Here is a 14,770-nt window from a genome sequence, read left to right on the forward strand (position 1 = left end):
GAACCCACCTGTCATTCTCTGTCTCCAACCTTTTACATGCTAATTACATGCTGAATTATAAAATGTATTTCAGACGCTCTTAATGTCCGTTGACCGACAGCTTTTGCGACGGACCAACAGTCTGTGTTATGGAACAACGAGTCTCGGGGTAGGGGGAGGGGGAGGGGGGTGATCGAATACCTAGCCTGTGGGGGGAGGGTGGTGATCGAATACCTAGCTTGGGGGGTGATCGAATACCTAGCCTGTGGGGGGTGATCGAATACCTAGCTTGGGGGGTGATCGAATACCTAGCTTGGGGGGTGATCGAATACCTAGCTTGGGGAGGGGGGTGATCGAATACCAAGCCTGATAGTAGTTTATTTCTTTATTAACATATTTAGGAACATCTGCATTTGTGCAGCTGCCCTAGACTATGTGAAGGGGAGTACAGTGTGTGTCAAGAACTAGCTGCCCTAGACTATATGAAGGGGAGTACAGTGTGTGTCAAGAACTAGCTGCCCTAGACTATGTGAAGGGGAGTACAGTGTGTGTCAAGAACTAGCTGCCCTAGACTATGTGAAGGGGAGTACAGTGTGTGTCAAGAACTAGCTGCCCTAGACTATATGAAGGGGAGTACAGTGTGTGTCAAGAACTAGCTGCCCTAGACTATGTGAAGGGGAGTACAGTGTGTGTCAAGAACTAGCTGCCCTAGACTATGTGAAGGGGAGTACAGTGTGTGTCAAGAACTAGCTGCCCTAGACTATGTGAAGGGGAGTACAGTGTGTGTCAAGAACTAGCTGCCCTAGACTATATGAAGGGGAGTACAGTGTGTGTCAAGAACTAGCTGCCCTAGACTATATGAAGGGGAGTACAGTGTGTGTCAAGAACTAGCTGCCCTAGACTATATGAAGGGGAGTACAGGGTGTGTCAAGAACTAGCTGCCCTAGACTATATGAAGGGGAGTACAGGGTGTGTCAAGAACTAGCTGCCCTAGACTATATGAAGGGGAGTACAGTGTGTGTCAAGAACTAGCTGCCCTAGACTATATGAAGGGGAGTACAGGGTGTGTCAAGAACTAGCTGCCCTAGACTATATGAAGGGGAGTACAGTGTGTGTCAAGAACTAGCTGCCCTAGACTATATGAAGGGGAGTACAGTGTGTGTCAAGAACTAGCTGCCCTAGACTATATGAAGGGGAGTACAGTGTGTGTCAAGAACTAGCTGCCCTAGACTATATGAAGGGGAGTACAGTGTGTGTCAAGAACTAGCTGCCCTAGACTATATGAAGGGGAGTACAGTGTGTGTCAAGAACTAGCTGCCCTAGACTATATGAAGGGGAGTACAGTGTGTGTCAAGAACTAGCTGCCCTAGACTATATGAAGGGGAGTACAGTGTGTGTCAAGAACTAGCTGCCCTAGACTATATGAAGGGGAGTACAGTGTGTGTCAAGAACTAGCTGCCCTAGACTATATGAAGGGGAGTACAGTGTGTGTCAAGAACTAGCTGCCCTAGACTATATGAAGGGGAGTACAGTGTGTGTCAAGAACTAGCTGCCCTAGACTATATGAAGGGGAGTACAGTGTGTGTCAAGAACTAGCTGCCCTAGACTATATGAAGGGGAGTACAGTGTGTGTCAAGAACTAGCTGCCCTAGACTATATGAAGGGGAGTACAGTGTGTGTCAAGAACTAGCTGCCCTAGACTATATGAAGGGGAGTACAGTGTGTGTCAAGAACTAGCTGCCCTAGACTATATGAAGGGGAGTACAGTGTGTGTCAAGAACTAGCTGCCCTAGACTATATGAAGGGGAAGTACAGTGTGTGTCAAGAACTAGCTGCCCTAGACTATATGAAGGGGAGTACAGTGTGTGTCAAGAACTAGCTGCCCTAGACTATATGAAGGGGAGTACAGTGTGTGTCAAGAACTAGCTGCCCTAGACTATATGAAGGGGAGTACAGTGTGTGTCAAGAACTAGCTGCCCTAGACTATATGAAGGGGAGTACAGTGTGTGTCAAGAACTAGCTGTCCCTAGACTATATGAAGGGGAGTACAGTGTGTGTCAAGAACTAGCTGCCCTAGACTATATGAAGGGGAGTACAGTGTGTGTCAAGAACTAGCTGTCCCTAGACTATATGAAGGGGAGTACAGTAGTGTGTCAAGAACTAGCTGCCCTAGACTATATGAAGGGGAGTACAGTGTGTGTCAAGAACTAGCTGCCCTAGACTATATGAAGGGGAGTACAGTGTGTGTCAAGAACTAGCTGCCCTAGACTATATGAAGGGGAGTACAGTGTGTGTCAAGAACTAGCTGCCCTAGACTATATGAAGGGGAGTACAGTGTGTGTCAAGAACTAGCTGCCCTAGACTATATGAAGGGGAGTACAGTGTGTGTCAAGAACTAGCTGCCCTAGACTATATGAAGGGGAGTACAGTGTGTGTCAAGAACTAGCTGCCCTAGACTATATGAAGGGGAGTACAGTAGTGTGTCAAGAACTAGCTGCCCTAGACTATATGAAGGGGAGTACAGTGTGTGTCAAGAACTAGCTGCCCTAGACTATATGAAGGGAAGTACAGTGTGTGTCAAGAACTAGCTGCCCTAGACTATATGAAGGGGAGTACAGTGTGTGTCAAGAACTAGCTGCCCTAGACTATATGAAGGGAAGTACAGTGTGTGTCAAGAACTAGCTGCCCTAGACTATATGAAGGGGAGTACAGTGTGTGTCAAGAACTAGCTGCCCTAGACTATATGAAGGGGAGTACAGTGTGTGTCAAGAACTAGCTGCCCTAGACTATATGAAGGGGAAGTACAGTGTGTGTCAAGAACTAGCTGCCCTAGACTATATGAAGGGGAGTACAGTGTGTGTCAAGAACTAGCTGCCCTAGACTATATGAAGGGAAGTACAGTGTGTGTCAAGAACTAGCTGCCCTAGACTATATGAAGGGGAGTACAGTGTGTGTCAAGAACTAGCTGCCCTAGACTATATGAAGGGGAGTACAGTGTGTGTCAAGAACTAGCTGCCCTAGACTATATGAAGGGGAGTACAGTGTGTGTCAAGAACTAGCTGCCCTAGACTATATGAAGGGAAGTACAGTGTGTGTCAAGAACTAGCTGCCCTAGACTATATGAAGGGGAGCACAGTGTGTGTCAAGAACTAGCTGCCCTAGACTATATGAAGGGGGAGTACAGTGTGTGTCAAGAACTAGCTGCCCTAGACTATATGAAGGGGAGTACAGTGTGTGTCAAGAACTAGCTGCCCTAGACTATATGAAGGGGAGTACAGTGTGTGTCAAGAACTAGCTGCCCTAGACTATATGAAGGGGAGTACAGTGTGTGTCAAGAACTAGCTGCCCTAGACTATATGAAGGGGAGTACAGTGTGTGTCAAGAACTAGCTGCCCTAGACTATATGAAGGGGAGTACAGTGTGTGTCAAGAACTAGCTGCCCTAGACTATATGAAGGGGAGTACAGTGTGTGTCAAGAACTAGCTGCCCTAGACTATATGAAGGGGAGTACAGTGTGTGTCAAGAACTAGCTGCCCTAGACTATATGAAGGGGAGTACAGTGTGTGTCAAGAACTAGCTGCCCTAGACTATATGAAGGGGAGTACAGTGTGTGTCAAGAACTAGCTGCCCTAGACTATGTGAAGGGGAGTACAGTGTGTGTCAAGAACTAGCTGCCCTAGACTATAGTGAAGGGGAGTACAGTGTGTGTCAAGAACTAGCTGCCCTAGACTATGTGAAGGGGAGTACAGTGTGTGTCAAGAACTAGCTGCCCTAGACTATATGAAGGGGAGTACAGTGTGTGTCAAGAACTAGCTGCCCTAGACTATATGAAGGGGAGTACAGTGTGTGTCAAGAACTAGCTGCCCTAGACTATATGAAGGGGAGTACAGTGTGTGTCAAGAACTAGCTGCCCTAGACTATATGAAGGGGAGTACAGTGTGTGTCAAGAACTAGCTGCCCTAGACTATATGAAGGGAGTACAGGGTGTGTCAAGAACTAGCTGCCCTAGACTATATGAAGGGGAGTACAGTGTGTGTCAAGAACTAGCTGCCCTAGACTATATGAAGGGGAGTACAGTGTGTGTCAAGAACTAGCTGCCCTAGACTATATGAAGGGAAGTACAGGGTGTGTCAAGAACTAGCTGCCCTAGACTATATGAAGGGGAGTACAGTGTGTGTCAAGAACTAGCTGCCCTAGACTATATGAAGGGGCAGTACAGTGTGTGTCAAGAACTAGCTGCCCTAGACTATATGAAGGGGAGTACAGTGTGTGTCAAGAACTAGCTGCCCTAGACTATATGAAGGGGAGTACAGTGTGTGTCAAGAACTAGCTGCCCTAGACTATATGAAGGGGAGTACAGTGTGTGTCAAGAACTAGCTGCCCTAGACTATATGAAGGGGAGTACAGTGTGTGTCAAGAACTAGCTGCCCTAGACTATATGAAGGGGAGTACAGTGTGTGTCAAGAACTAGCTGCCCTAGACTATATGAAGGGGAGTACAGTGTGTGTCAAGAACTAGCTGCCCTAGACTATATGAAGGGGAGTACAGTGTGTGTCAAGAACTAGCTGCCCTAGACTATATGAAGGGGAGTACAGTGTGTGTCAAGAACTAGCTGCCCTAGACTATATGAAGGGAGTACAGTGTGTGTCAAGAACTAGCTGCCCTAGACTATATGAAGGGGAGTACAGTGTGTGTCAAGAACTAGCTGCCCTAGACTATATGAAGGGGAGTACAGTGTGTGTCAAGAACTAGCTGCCCTAGACTATATGAAGGGGAGTACAGTGTGTGTCAAGAACTAGCTGCCCTAGACTATATGAAGGGGAGTACAGTGTGTGTCAAGAACTAGCTGCCCTAGACTATATGAAGGGGAGTACAGTGTGTGTCAAGAACTAGCTGCCCTAGACTATATGAAGGGGAGTACAGTGTGTGTCAAGAACTAGCTGCCCTAGACTATATGAAGGGGAGTACAGTGTGTGTCAAGAACTAGCTGCCCTAGACTATATGAAGGGGAGTACAGTGTGTGTCAAGAACTAGCTGCCCTAGACTATATGAAGGGGAGTACAGTGTGTGTCAAGAACTAGCTGCCCTAGACTATATGAAGGGGAGTACAGTGTGTGTCAAGAACTAGCTGCCCTAGACTATATGAAGGGGAGTACAGTGTGTGTCAAGAACTAGCTGCCCTAGACTATGTGAAGGGGAGTACAGTGTGTGTCAAGAACTAGCTGCCCTAGACTATAGTGAAGGGGAGTACAGTGTGTGTCAAGAACTAGCTGCCCTAGACTATGTGAAGGGGAGTACAGTGTGTGTCAAGAACTAGCTGCCCTAGACTATATGAAGGGGAGTACAGTGTGTGTCAAGAACTAGCTGCCCTAGACTATATGAAGGGGAGTACAAGTGTGTGTCAAGAACTAGCTGCCCTAGACTATATGAAGGGGAGTACAGTGTGTGTCAAGAACTAGCTGCCCTAGACTATATGAAGGGGAGTACAGTGTGTGTCAAGAACTAGCTGCCCTAGACTATATGAAGGGAAGTACAGGGTGTGTCAAGAACTAGCTGCCCTAGACTATATGAAGGGGAGTACAGTGTGTGTCAAGAACTAGCTGCCCTAGACTATATGAAGGGGAGTACAGTGTGTGTCAAGAACTAGCTGCCCTAGACTATATGAAGGGAAGTACAGGGTGTGTCAAGAACTAGCTGCCCTAGACTATATGAAGGGGAGTACAGTGTGTGTCAAGAACTAGCTGCCCTAGACTATATGAAGGGCAGTACAGTGTGTGTCAAGAACTAGCTGCCCTAGACTATATGAAGGGGAGTACAGTGTGTGTCAAGAACTAGCTGCCCTAGACTATATGAAGGGGAGTACAGGGTGTGTCAAGAACTAGCTGCCCTAGACTATATGAAGGGGAGTACAGTGTGTGTCAAGAACTAGCTGCCCTAGACTATATGAAGGGGAGTACAGTGTGTGTCAAGAACTAGCTGCCCTAGACTATATGAAGGGGAGTACAGTGTGTGTCAAGAACTAGCTGCCCTAGACTATATGAAGGGGAGTACAGTGTGTGACAAGAACTAGCTGCCCTAGACTATATGAAGGGGAGTACAGTGTGTGTCAAGAACTAGCTGCGCTAGACAATATGAAGGGGAGTACAGTGTGTGTCAAGAACTAGCTGCCCTAGACTATATGAAGGGGAGTACAGTGTGTGTCAAGAACTAGCTGCCCTAGACTATATGAAGGGGAGTACAGTGTGTGTCAAGAACTAGCTGCCCTAGACTATATGAAGGGGAGTACAGTGTGTGTCAAGAACTAGCTGTCCTAGACTATATGAAGGGGAGTACAGTGTGTGTCAAGAACTAGCTGCCCTAGACTATATGAAGGGGAGTACAGTGTGTGTCAAGAACTAGCTGCCCTAGACTATATGAAGGGGAGTACAGTGTGTGTCAAGAACTAGCTGCCCTAGACTATATGAAGGGGAGTACAGTGTGTGTCAAGAACTAGCTGCCCTAGACTATATGAAGGGGAGTACAGTGTGTGTCAAGAACTAGCTGCCCTAGACTATATGAAGGGGAGTACAGTGTGTGTCAAGAACTAGCTGCCCTAGACTATATGAAGGGGAGTACAGTGTGTGTCAAGAACTAGCTGCCCTAGACTATATGAAGGGGAGTACAGTGTGTGTCAAGAACTAGCTACCCTAGACTATATGAAGGGGAGTACAGTGTGTGTCAAGAACTAGCAGTCCTAGACTATATGAAGGGAAGTACAGTGTGTGTGTCAAGAACTAGCAGCCCTAGACTATATGAAGGGGAGTACAGTGTGTGTCAAGAACTAGCTGCCCTAGACTATATGAAGGGGAGTACAGTGTGTGTGTCAAGAACTAGCAGCCCTAGACTATATGAAGGGAAGTACAGTGTGTGTCAAGAACTAGCAGCCCTAGACTATATGAAGGGAAGTACAGTGTGTGTCAAGAACTAGCTGCCCTAGACTATATGAAGGGAAGTACAGTGTGTGTCAAGAACTAGCAGCCCTAGACTATATGAAGGGAAGTACAGTGTGTGTGTCAAGAACTAGCAGCCCTAGACTATATGAAGGGGAGTACAGTGTGTGTCAAGAACTAGCTGCCCTAGACTATATGAAGGGGAGTACAGTGTGTGTCAAGAACTAGCTGCCCTAGACTATATGAAGGGGAGTACAGTGTGTGTCAAGAACTAGCTGCCCTAGACTATATGAAGGGGAGTACAGTGTGTGTCAAGAACTAGCTGCCCTAGACTATATGAAGGGGAGCACAGTGTGTGTCAAGAACTAGCTGCCCTAGACTATATGAAGGGGAGTACAGTGTGCGTCAAGAACTAGCTGCCCTAGACTATATGAAGGGGAGTACAGTATGCGTCAAGAACTAGCTGCCCTAGACTATATGAAGGGGAGTACAGTGTGTGTCAAGAACTAGCTGCCCTAGACTATATGAAGGGGAGTACAGTATGTGTCAAGAACTAGCTGCCCTAGACTATATGAAGGGGAGTACAGTGTGTGTCAAGAACTAGCTGCCCTAGACTATATGAAGGGGAGTACAGTATGTGTCAAGAACTAGCTGCCCTAGACTATATGAAGGGGAGTACAGTGTGTGTCAAGAACTAGCTGCCCTAGACTATATGAAGGGAAGTACAGTGTGTGTCAAGAACTAGCTGCCCTAGACTATATGAAGGGGAGTACAGAGTGTGTGTCAAGAACTAGCTGCCCTAGACTATATGAAGGGGAGTACAGTGTGTGTCAAGAACTAGCTGCCCTAGACTATATGAAGGGGAGTACAGTGTGTGTCAAGAACTAGCTGCCCTAGACTATATGAAGGGGAGTACAGTGTGTGTCAAGAACTAGCTGCCCTAGACTATATGAAGGGGAGTACAGTGTGTGTCAAGAACTAGCTGCCCTAGACTATATGAAGGGGAGTACAGTGTGTGTCAAGAACTAGCTGCCCTAGACTATATTAAGGGGAGTACAGTGTGTGTCAAGAACTAGCTGCCCTAGACTATATGAAGGGGAGTACAGTGTGTGTCAAGAACTAGCTGCCCTAGACTATATGAAGGGGAGTACAGTGTGTGTCAAGAACTAGCTGCCCTAGACTATATGAAGGGGAGTACAGTGTGTGTCAAGAACTAGCTGCCCTAGACTATATGAAGGGGAGTACAGTGTGTGTCAAGAACTAGCTGCCCTAGACTATATGAAGGGGAGTACAGTGTGTGTCAAGAACTAGCTGCCCTAGACTATATGAAGGGGAGTACAGTGTGTGTCAAGAACTAGCTGCCCTAGACTATATGAAGGGGAGTACAGTGTGTGTCAAGAACTAGCTGCCCTAGACTATATGAAGGGGAGTACAGTGTGTGTCAAGAACTAGCTGCCCTAGACTATATGAAGGGGAGTACAGTGTGTGTCAAGAACTAGCTGCCCTAGACTATATGAAGGGGAGTACAGTGTGTGTCAAGAACTAGCTGCCCTAGACTATATGAAGGGGAGTACAGTGTGTGTCAAGAACTAGCTGCCCTAGACTATATGAAGGGGAGTACAGTGTGTGTCAAGAACTAGCTGCCCTAGACTATATGAAGGGGAGTACAGTGTGTGTCAAGAACTAGCTGCCCTAGACTATATGAAGGGGAGTACAGTGTGTGTCAAGAACTAGCTGCCCTAGACTATATGAAGGGGAGTACAGTGTGTGTCAAGAACTAGCTGCCCTAGACTATATGAAGGGGAGTACAGTGTGTGTCAAGAACTAGCTGCCCTAGACTATATGAAGGGGAGTACAGTGTGTGTCAAGAACTAGCTGCCCTAGACTATATGAAGGGGAGTACAGTGTGTGTCAAGAACTAGCTGCCCTAGACTATATGAAGGGGAGTACAGTGTGTGTCAAGAACTAGCTGCCCTAGACTATATGAAGGGGAGTACAGTGTGTGTCAAGAACTAGCTGCCCTAGACTATATGAAGGGGAGTACAGTGTGTGTCAAGAACTAGCTGCCCTAGACTATATGAAGGGGGAGTACAGTGTGTGTCAAGAACTAGCTGCCCTAGACTATATGAAGGGGAGTACAGTGTGTGTCAAGAACTAGCTGCCCTAGACTATATGAAGGGGAGTACAGTGTGTGTCAAGAACTAGCTGCCCTAGACTATATGAAGGGGAGTACAGTGTGTGTCAAGAACTAGCTGCCCTAGACTATATGAAGGGAAGTACAGTATGTGTCAAGAACTAGCTGCCCTAGACTATATGAAGGGGAGTACAGTATGTGTCAAGAACTAGCTGCCCTAGACTATATGAAGGGAAGTACAGTGTGTGTCAAGAACTAGCTGCCCTAGACTATATGAAGGGAAGTACAGTGTGTGTCAAGAACTAGCTGCCCTAGACTATATGAAGGGAAGTACAGTGTGTGTCAAGAACTAGCTGCCCTAGACTATATGAAGGGAAGTACAGTGTGTGTCAAGAACTAGCTGCCCTAGACTATATGAAGGGAAGTACAGTGTGTGTCAAGAACTAGCTGCCCTAGACTATATGAAGGGAAGTACAGTGTGTGTCAAGAACTAGCTGCCCTAGACTATATGAAGGGGAGTACAGTGTGTATCAAAAAGCTAGCTACGTTGTGCTAAAAAATCCCCATCACACAGGACGGTTGGTCATACAGAGGCATGTGATAAGTAGTCTGCACCATGATTTGATATGATGTTCTTCATCATGGGTGAAGAACATCATAGGTAAAGAACACCTCTGGTCGGTAGTATGCTTACCTTTAGATGCAGAACGTCCATCAGATCATACAGCATACACACCTGCAATAGCAGAACAAAATATAAGCAAATTGAGCAAAAACTGCGCGTTCGCACACGCACACTCACACACACAGATCCAAGAGTCAATACTCGATCCTGCAGACACAAATAGGTGAGTGCACACATATACACACACACACACACACACTGGAAGACAGAAGAGTTAGGGGGGACATGATCACCACATACAAAATTCTCAAAGGAATTGATAGGGTTGATAAAGACAGGCTATTTAACACAAGGGGAACACACACTAGGGACCACAGGTGGAAACTGAGTGCCCAAATGAGCCACAGAGATATTAGAAAGAACTTTTTTGGTGTCAAGAGTGGTTGACAAATGGAATGCATTAGGAAGCAATGTGGTGGAGGCTGACTCCATACACAGCTTCAAGTGTAGATATGATAGAGCCCAATAGGCTCAGGAATGCAGAACGTCCATCAGATCATACAGCATACACACCTGCAACAGCAGAACAAAATATAAGCAAATTGACCGGGAGCCGGTCGGCCGAGCGGACAGCACGCTGGATTTGTGATCCTGTGGTCCTGGGTTCGATCCCAGGCGCCGGCGAGAAACAATGGGCAGAGTTTCTTTCACCCTATGCCCCTGTTACCTAGCAGTAAAATAGGTACCTGGGTGTTAGTCAGCTGTCACGGGCTGCTTCCTGGGGGTGGAGGCCTGGTCGAGGACCGGGCCCCGAAATCATCTCAAGATAACCTCAAGAAGATAACCTGTACACCTGTTGATTGATTGTTGAGAGGGCTGACCAAAGAGCCAGAGCTCAACCCCCAGCAAGCACAACTAGATGAGTACAGCTAGGAGAGTTCACACACACACCTATGAATAACTCTACTTACCAGCGATTTGTTGATTTTTGCGTCTTAAGGAATTCAAGTCAGTTGGGTAATTCAAGAGTGGGTGGGTATATTCTTCACACGATAATGCCAGATACCTCACCGCTGACGGAAGGGGGGAAGACCCCGCTAGGTATATACCCTTTACACAGGCCAAGTTTTATTATCTGTGGAAATGTTTGTGAGTAGAGTGTTATCGAGCGAGGCAGTATTTACGGCAAGGTTGTGCCGTGTCGCGTGAGCATGGCGGAACCCAGGGCGGCTGCGAGGCACATAATGTATGCCAAGGAGGAGGGGGGAAATATGTAGCATGTTGCGCTAATATAAAGCCCAAAGAGTTGGTCACGCAAGCAATCCCTGTTTGTCGACGCCACGGTCAACACGCTCCCCATCGACCTCCTCTTAATAATGCATGTTTCCAGACTCTGTGAAAAGCCACAGGCTCGTCGATACAGAGGCACCCCAAACATCAAATGCTGCTGCGGACCCGGGTATAGTGTTTCTTTTGCATCTTAGCGCAGTCAATACGGGGTGTCGGGGCATTCACTTCTTCATACTTCACAGTATGAAGAAGGACGCGCTTGGCGCAAAACACACAACACATAAATCACCTGTATTGTATGCATGTATACACACTACACAGGCCAGGCATCCTATGCCTCTTATTTACACTTAATTAAAGGACTCGCTTGCTACACCCCCCCTTTTGCCGAATTTAGTTTACACATTAGCATACCACTTTGTTTCCTGAGAATTATCCTCCCCAAACATTCTCGTATTGATGCCAATATTTAGGAGATTATTGCCGATATTGGATAATTAATAATGATTGGAAAAATGTGGTGTTTATTTAGCCGCACCAAAGCACTGTGTAGACGGGTCGTAGATCCACGAGAGCAAACATCCAAGGAATAGACTTTCGGAACAAAGCTTGAGGATAAATACTCCACCTCCAAGCTTGGCTAAAGAAACTCAAAATCCTTTCATAAATGATAAATTTGTCTTGGGAATTTTAAGCATTGCGGACAAGACTTTAGCGGCGAAAAGTCAATGGTTGGTTGTTGCTATTACACGTGTGTAAGTAATCAGGAATGTGTTTAGAATTATGTATTGATCACACCGAGGGCTTGTAACGACTCACCTCTTCACTCGCTTGGTTATTTCTTGAGTTCGCGTGCGGGGATTGATGTGTGTGTGTGTGTGTGTACCTGCGCAGGAGTGAGTGTCCTTGTTTGTACGAGAGAATGGCCATATGTGTGTGTGTGTGTGTATGTGTGTATGTGTCAATGGGTGTGTAAAGGTTCCTGTTTGTGTTTGTTTCTAACAACGACTTGAGACGAGAGAAAATCTAATGTGTTAATAGTTTTCTTTTTTCACCCTAAGTTTATAGCCAACATCGAAGACGATCTCGTTCGCGAAGTACCGGTCATCGGTCGAGGTCTCGCGAAGTACCAACCACCAGTCCAGACCTCGCGAAGTACCAACCACCAATCCAGACCTCGCGAAGTACCAACCACCAGTCCAGACCTCGCGAAGTACCAACCACCAATCCAGACCTCGCGAAGTACCAACCACCAGTCCAGACCTCGCAAAGTACCAACCACCAGTCCAGACCTCGTGAAGTACCAACCACCAGTCCAGACCTCGCGAAGTACCAACCACCAATCCAGACCTCGCGAGGCCACCTCGGGCGAGGACAAGTTCAAATTAAGAATAAAAAGACAAAAACCCGAGGCGGGTGGTTGTGTGTTGTAAAGCCACAGCACGCAACCCTCTGAGCTGGTCGCCTGTTGCGTGGGTAGGAAGGAGAGGGTTAGGGGGCTAGGGAGTAGGAGAGAGGGTAAGAAAAGGAGGTACTACAGCGAGGAAATGGGGGGGGGAGGGAAGAGAAGCTAGCGAACCAGAGAGAGACAGAGACAGAGAGAGAGGTGAAAGGGACGCAGAGAGACATTACACATGATGGCGGAATATACAAATCAAGTCACCGAAGACACGTTAAACATGGGACCAGAAATACCGAAAGAATAAATCCCATTCTCTTACCTGACATGACCAATTTCCAAGTACAAAAATGGTTCTTATTGATTTAATGCAATGTCAACCAAAACATGCCAGCGTGCAGGCAGTAAACAAATAGAGGTGATGGCGTGCCGACGAGTCGTTGGTTTTATTCGCCGTAATAAGGTCAACCATTGTACGTGTTAAGGATTTTTTATTTGTAGGCGTTCGTGATTTTTTGGGTTAACTTGACTCAATATGCGGGCAGCGCGTACGTGTTCGTGTGTGTGTGTGTGTGTTCGTGTGTGTGTGTGTTCGTGTGTGTGTGTGTGTGTGTGTGTGTGTGTGTGTGTGTGTGTGTGTGTGTGTGTGTGTGTGTGTGTGTGTGTGTGTGTGTGTTCGTGTGTGTGTGTGTGTGTGTGTGTGTGTGTGTGTGTGTGTGTGTGTGTGTGTGTGTGTGTGTTCGTGTGTGTGTGTGTGTGTGTGTGTGTGTGTGTGTGTGTGTGTGTGTGTGTGTGTGTGTGTGTTCGTGTGTGTGTGTGTTCGTGTGTGTGTGTGTGTGTGTGTGTGTGTGTGTGTGTGTGTGTGTGTGTGTGTGTGTGTGTGTGTGCGTGTGTGTGTGTGTGTGTTCGTGTGTGTGTGTGTGTGTGTGTGTGTGTGTGTGTGTTTTCACCTAGTTGTTTTCACCTAGTTGTTTTTACGGGGGTTGGGCTTTGCTCTTTCGGCCCGCCTCTCAACTGTCAATCAACTGTTTTTACTAACTACTACTTTTTTTTTTTTTTTCTTCTTCTTTCCCACACCACACACACACACACACACACCCCAGGAAGCAGCCCGTGACAGCTGACTAACTCCCAGGTACCTGTTTACTGCTAGGTAACAGGGGCATTCAGGGTGAAAGAAACTTTGCCCATTTGTTTGTGCCTCGTGCGGGAATCGAACCCGCGCCACAGAATTACGAGTCCTGCGCGCTATCCACCAGGCTACGAGGCCCCTGTGTGTGTGTGTGTGTGTGTGTGTGTGTGTGTGTGTGTGTGTGTGTGTGTGTGTGTGTGTGTGTGTGTGTGTGTGTGTGTGTGTAAGTGCTTGTATAATCGTGCAGCGGGGAGGGGGAGGAGCTTCGGCTCTTTGGTCCCGCCTCTCAACTATCAGTCAGCTGTGTGTGTGTGTATGGAAGAGAAGGGAACTATTAGGAGAAAGCGCCAAGCCATTATGCCTATATAGCACTGGGAAGGGATCAGGATAAGGATTCGGGATGGGACGAGGGGGGGGGGGGCGAGGGAATGGTGCCCAACCACTTGGACGGTCGGGGATTGAACGCCGACCTGCATGAAGCGAACTGTGTGTGGAGTCTTACCTCTACCATTCCACTTGTTCAGTACTTTGGCACTGAATGAATTCTTTCTAATGGCTCTGTTGTTCATGTGGGCATTATAATTTCTTCTCGTGTTCTCTTATTTGATGACCACCCGTGATAGTCTTCATAGTCTTCCCTATAAATATCCCTGAGAATTTTGTACGTGGTAATCATGTCTCCCCTCAACTTTTCTGACATATACCGACGTAAATTCTTGTAGCCTTTTTTTCGTAAGCCATATGTCTTAGTTCTAGGACTAATCTGGTGGAATGCCTCTTAACTTTCTCCAACTTCGTCATGTGTTTAACTAGATAAGAATCTCAAGTCTGAAAAGTGTACTCCAAGATTGGTCTGACATACGTGATATACAATGTCCTGAATGACTGTTTATACAAGTTTCTATAGACATTTCTTATGTTGGATAACCTCGCATATGCCACTGATGATATGGTTTTGATGAGGGCTTCAGTGGTGAGGTTCGGTTCAATATTACGTCCCCATATCTTTCTCTATACCTGATTCTTGAAGGATTTCATCTCCCAATTGGTATCTTGTGTCCCGCCTCCTGCACCAGACACCTATTTCTATTACTTAGCAGTCACTCGAGTTAAACTCTAGTAACCATTTGTTGGACAATTCTTTCAGTTTGTCCGGATTGTCCAGCAGTTTCGCATGAGCCAATAAGCCTCCTGTAGTTTCCCTTACTCTTATGTTATAACTGTTTTCAGGTATATATACTCGACCTAAAGGTTTTGGCAGTTACGGGCTATTCATGCCCGT

General features: G+C 46.7%; 1 protein-coding gene across 3 annotated transcripts in view; it reads right to left on the reverse strand.

The window, feature by feature from the left end:
• Positions 1-9,775, reverse strand: part of LOC123765697 (forkhead box protein P1) — a 634,146-nt gene extending 624,371 nt beyond the window's left edge. For 2 of the 3 annotated variants that reach the window (XM_069337175.1, XM_069337173.1), the window contains exon 1: positions 9,737-9,775. In XM_069337175.1, coding sequence (XP_069193276.1) covers positions 9,737-9,772 — 36 coding nt within the window. In that variant the 5' untranslated portion in view covers positions 9,773-9,775. The remainder of the gene's footprint in view (positions 1-9,736) is intronic. The other variant, XM_069337176.1, reaches the window with a different exon arrangement.
• Between the last annotated feature and the right edge of the window lie 4,995 nt (positions 9,776-14,770).

The sequence above is a fragment of the Procambarus clarkii genome, chromosome 37 (assembly GCF_040958095.1).
Source record: "Procambarus clarkii isolate CNS0578487 chromosome 37, FALCON_Pclarkii_2.0, whole genome shotgun sequence".
Lineage (NCBI taxonomy): Eukaryota > Metazoa > Arthropoda > Malacostraca > Decapoda > Cambaridae > Procambarus > Procambarus clarkii.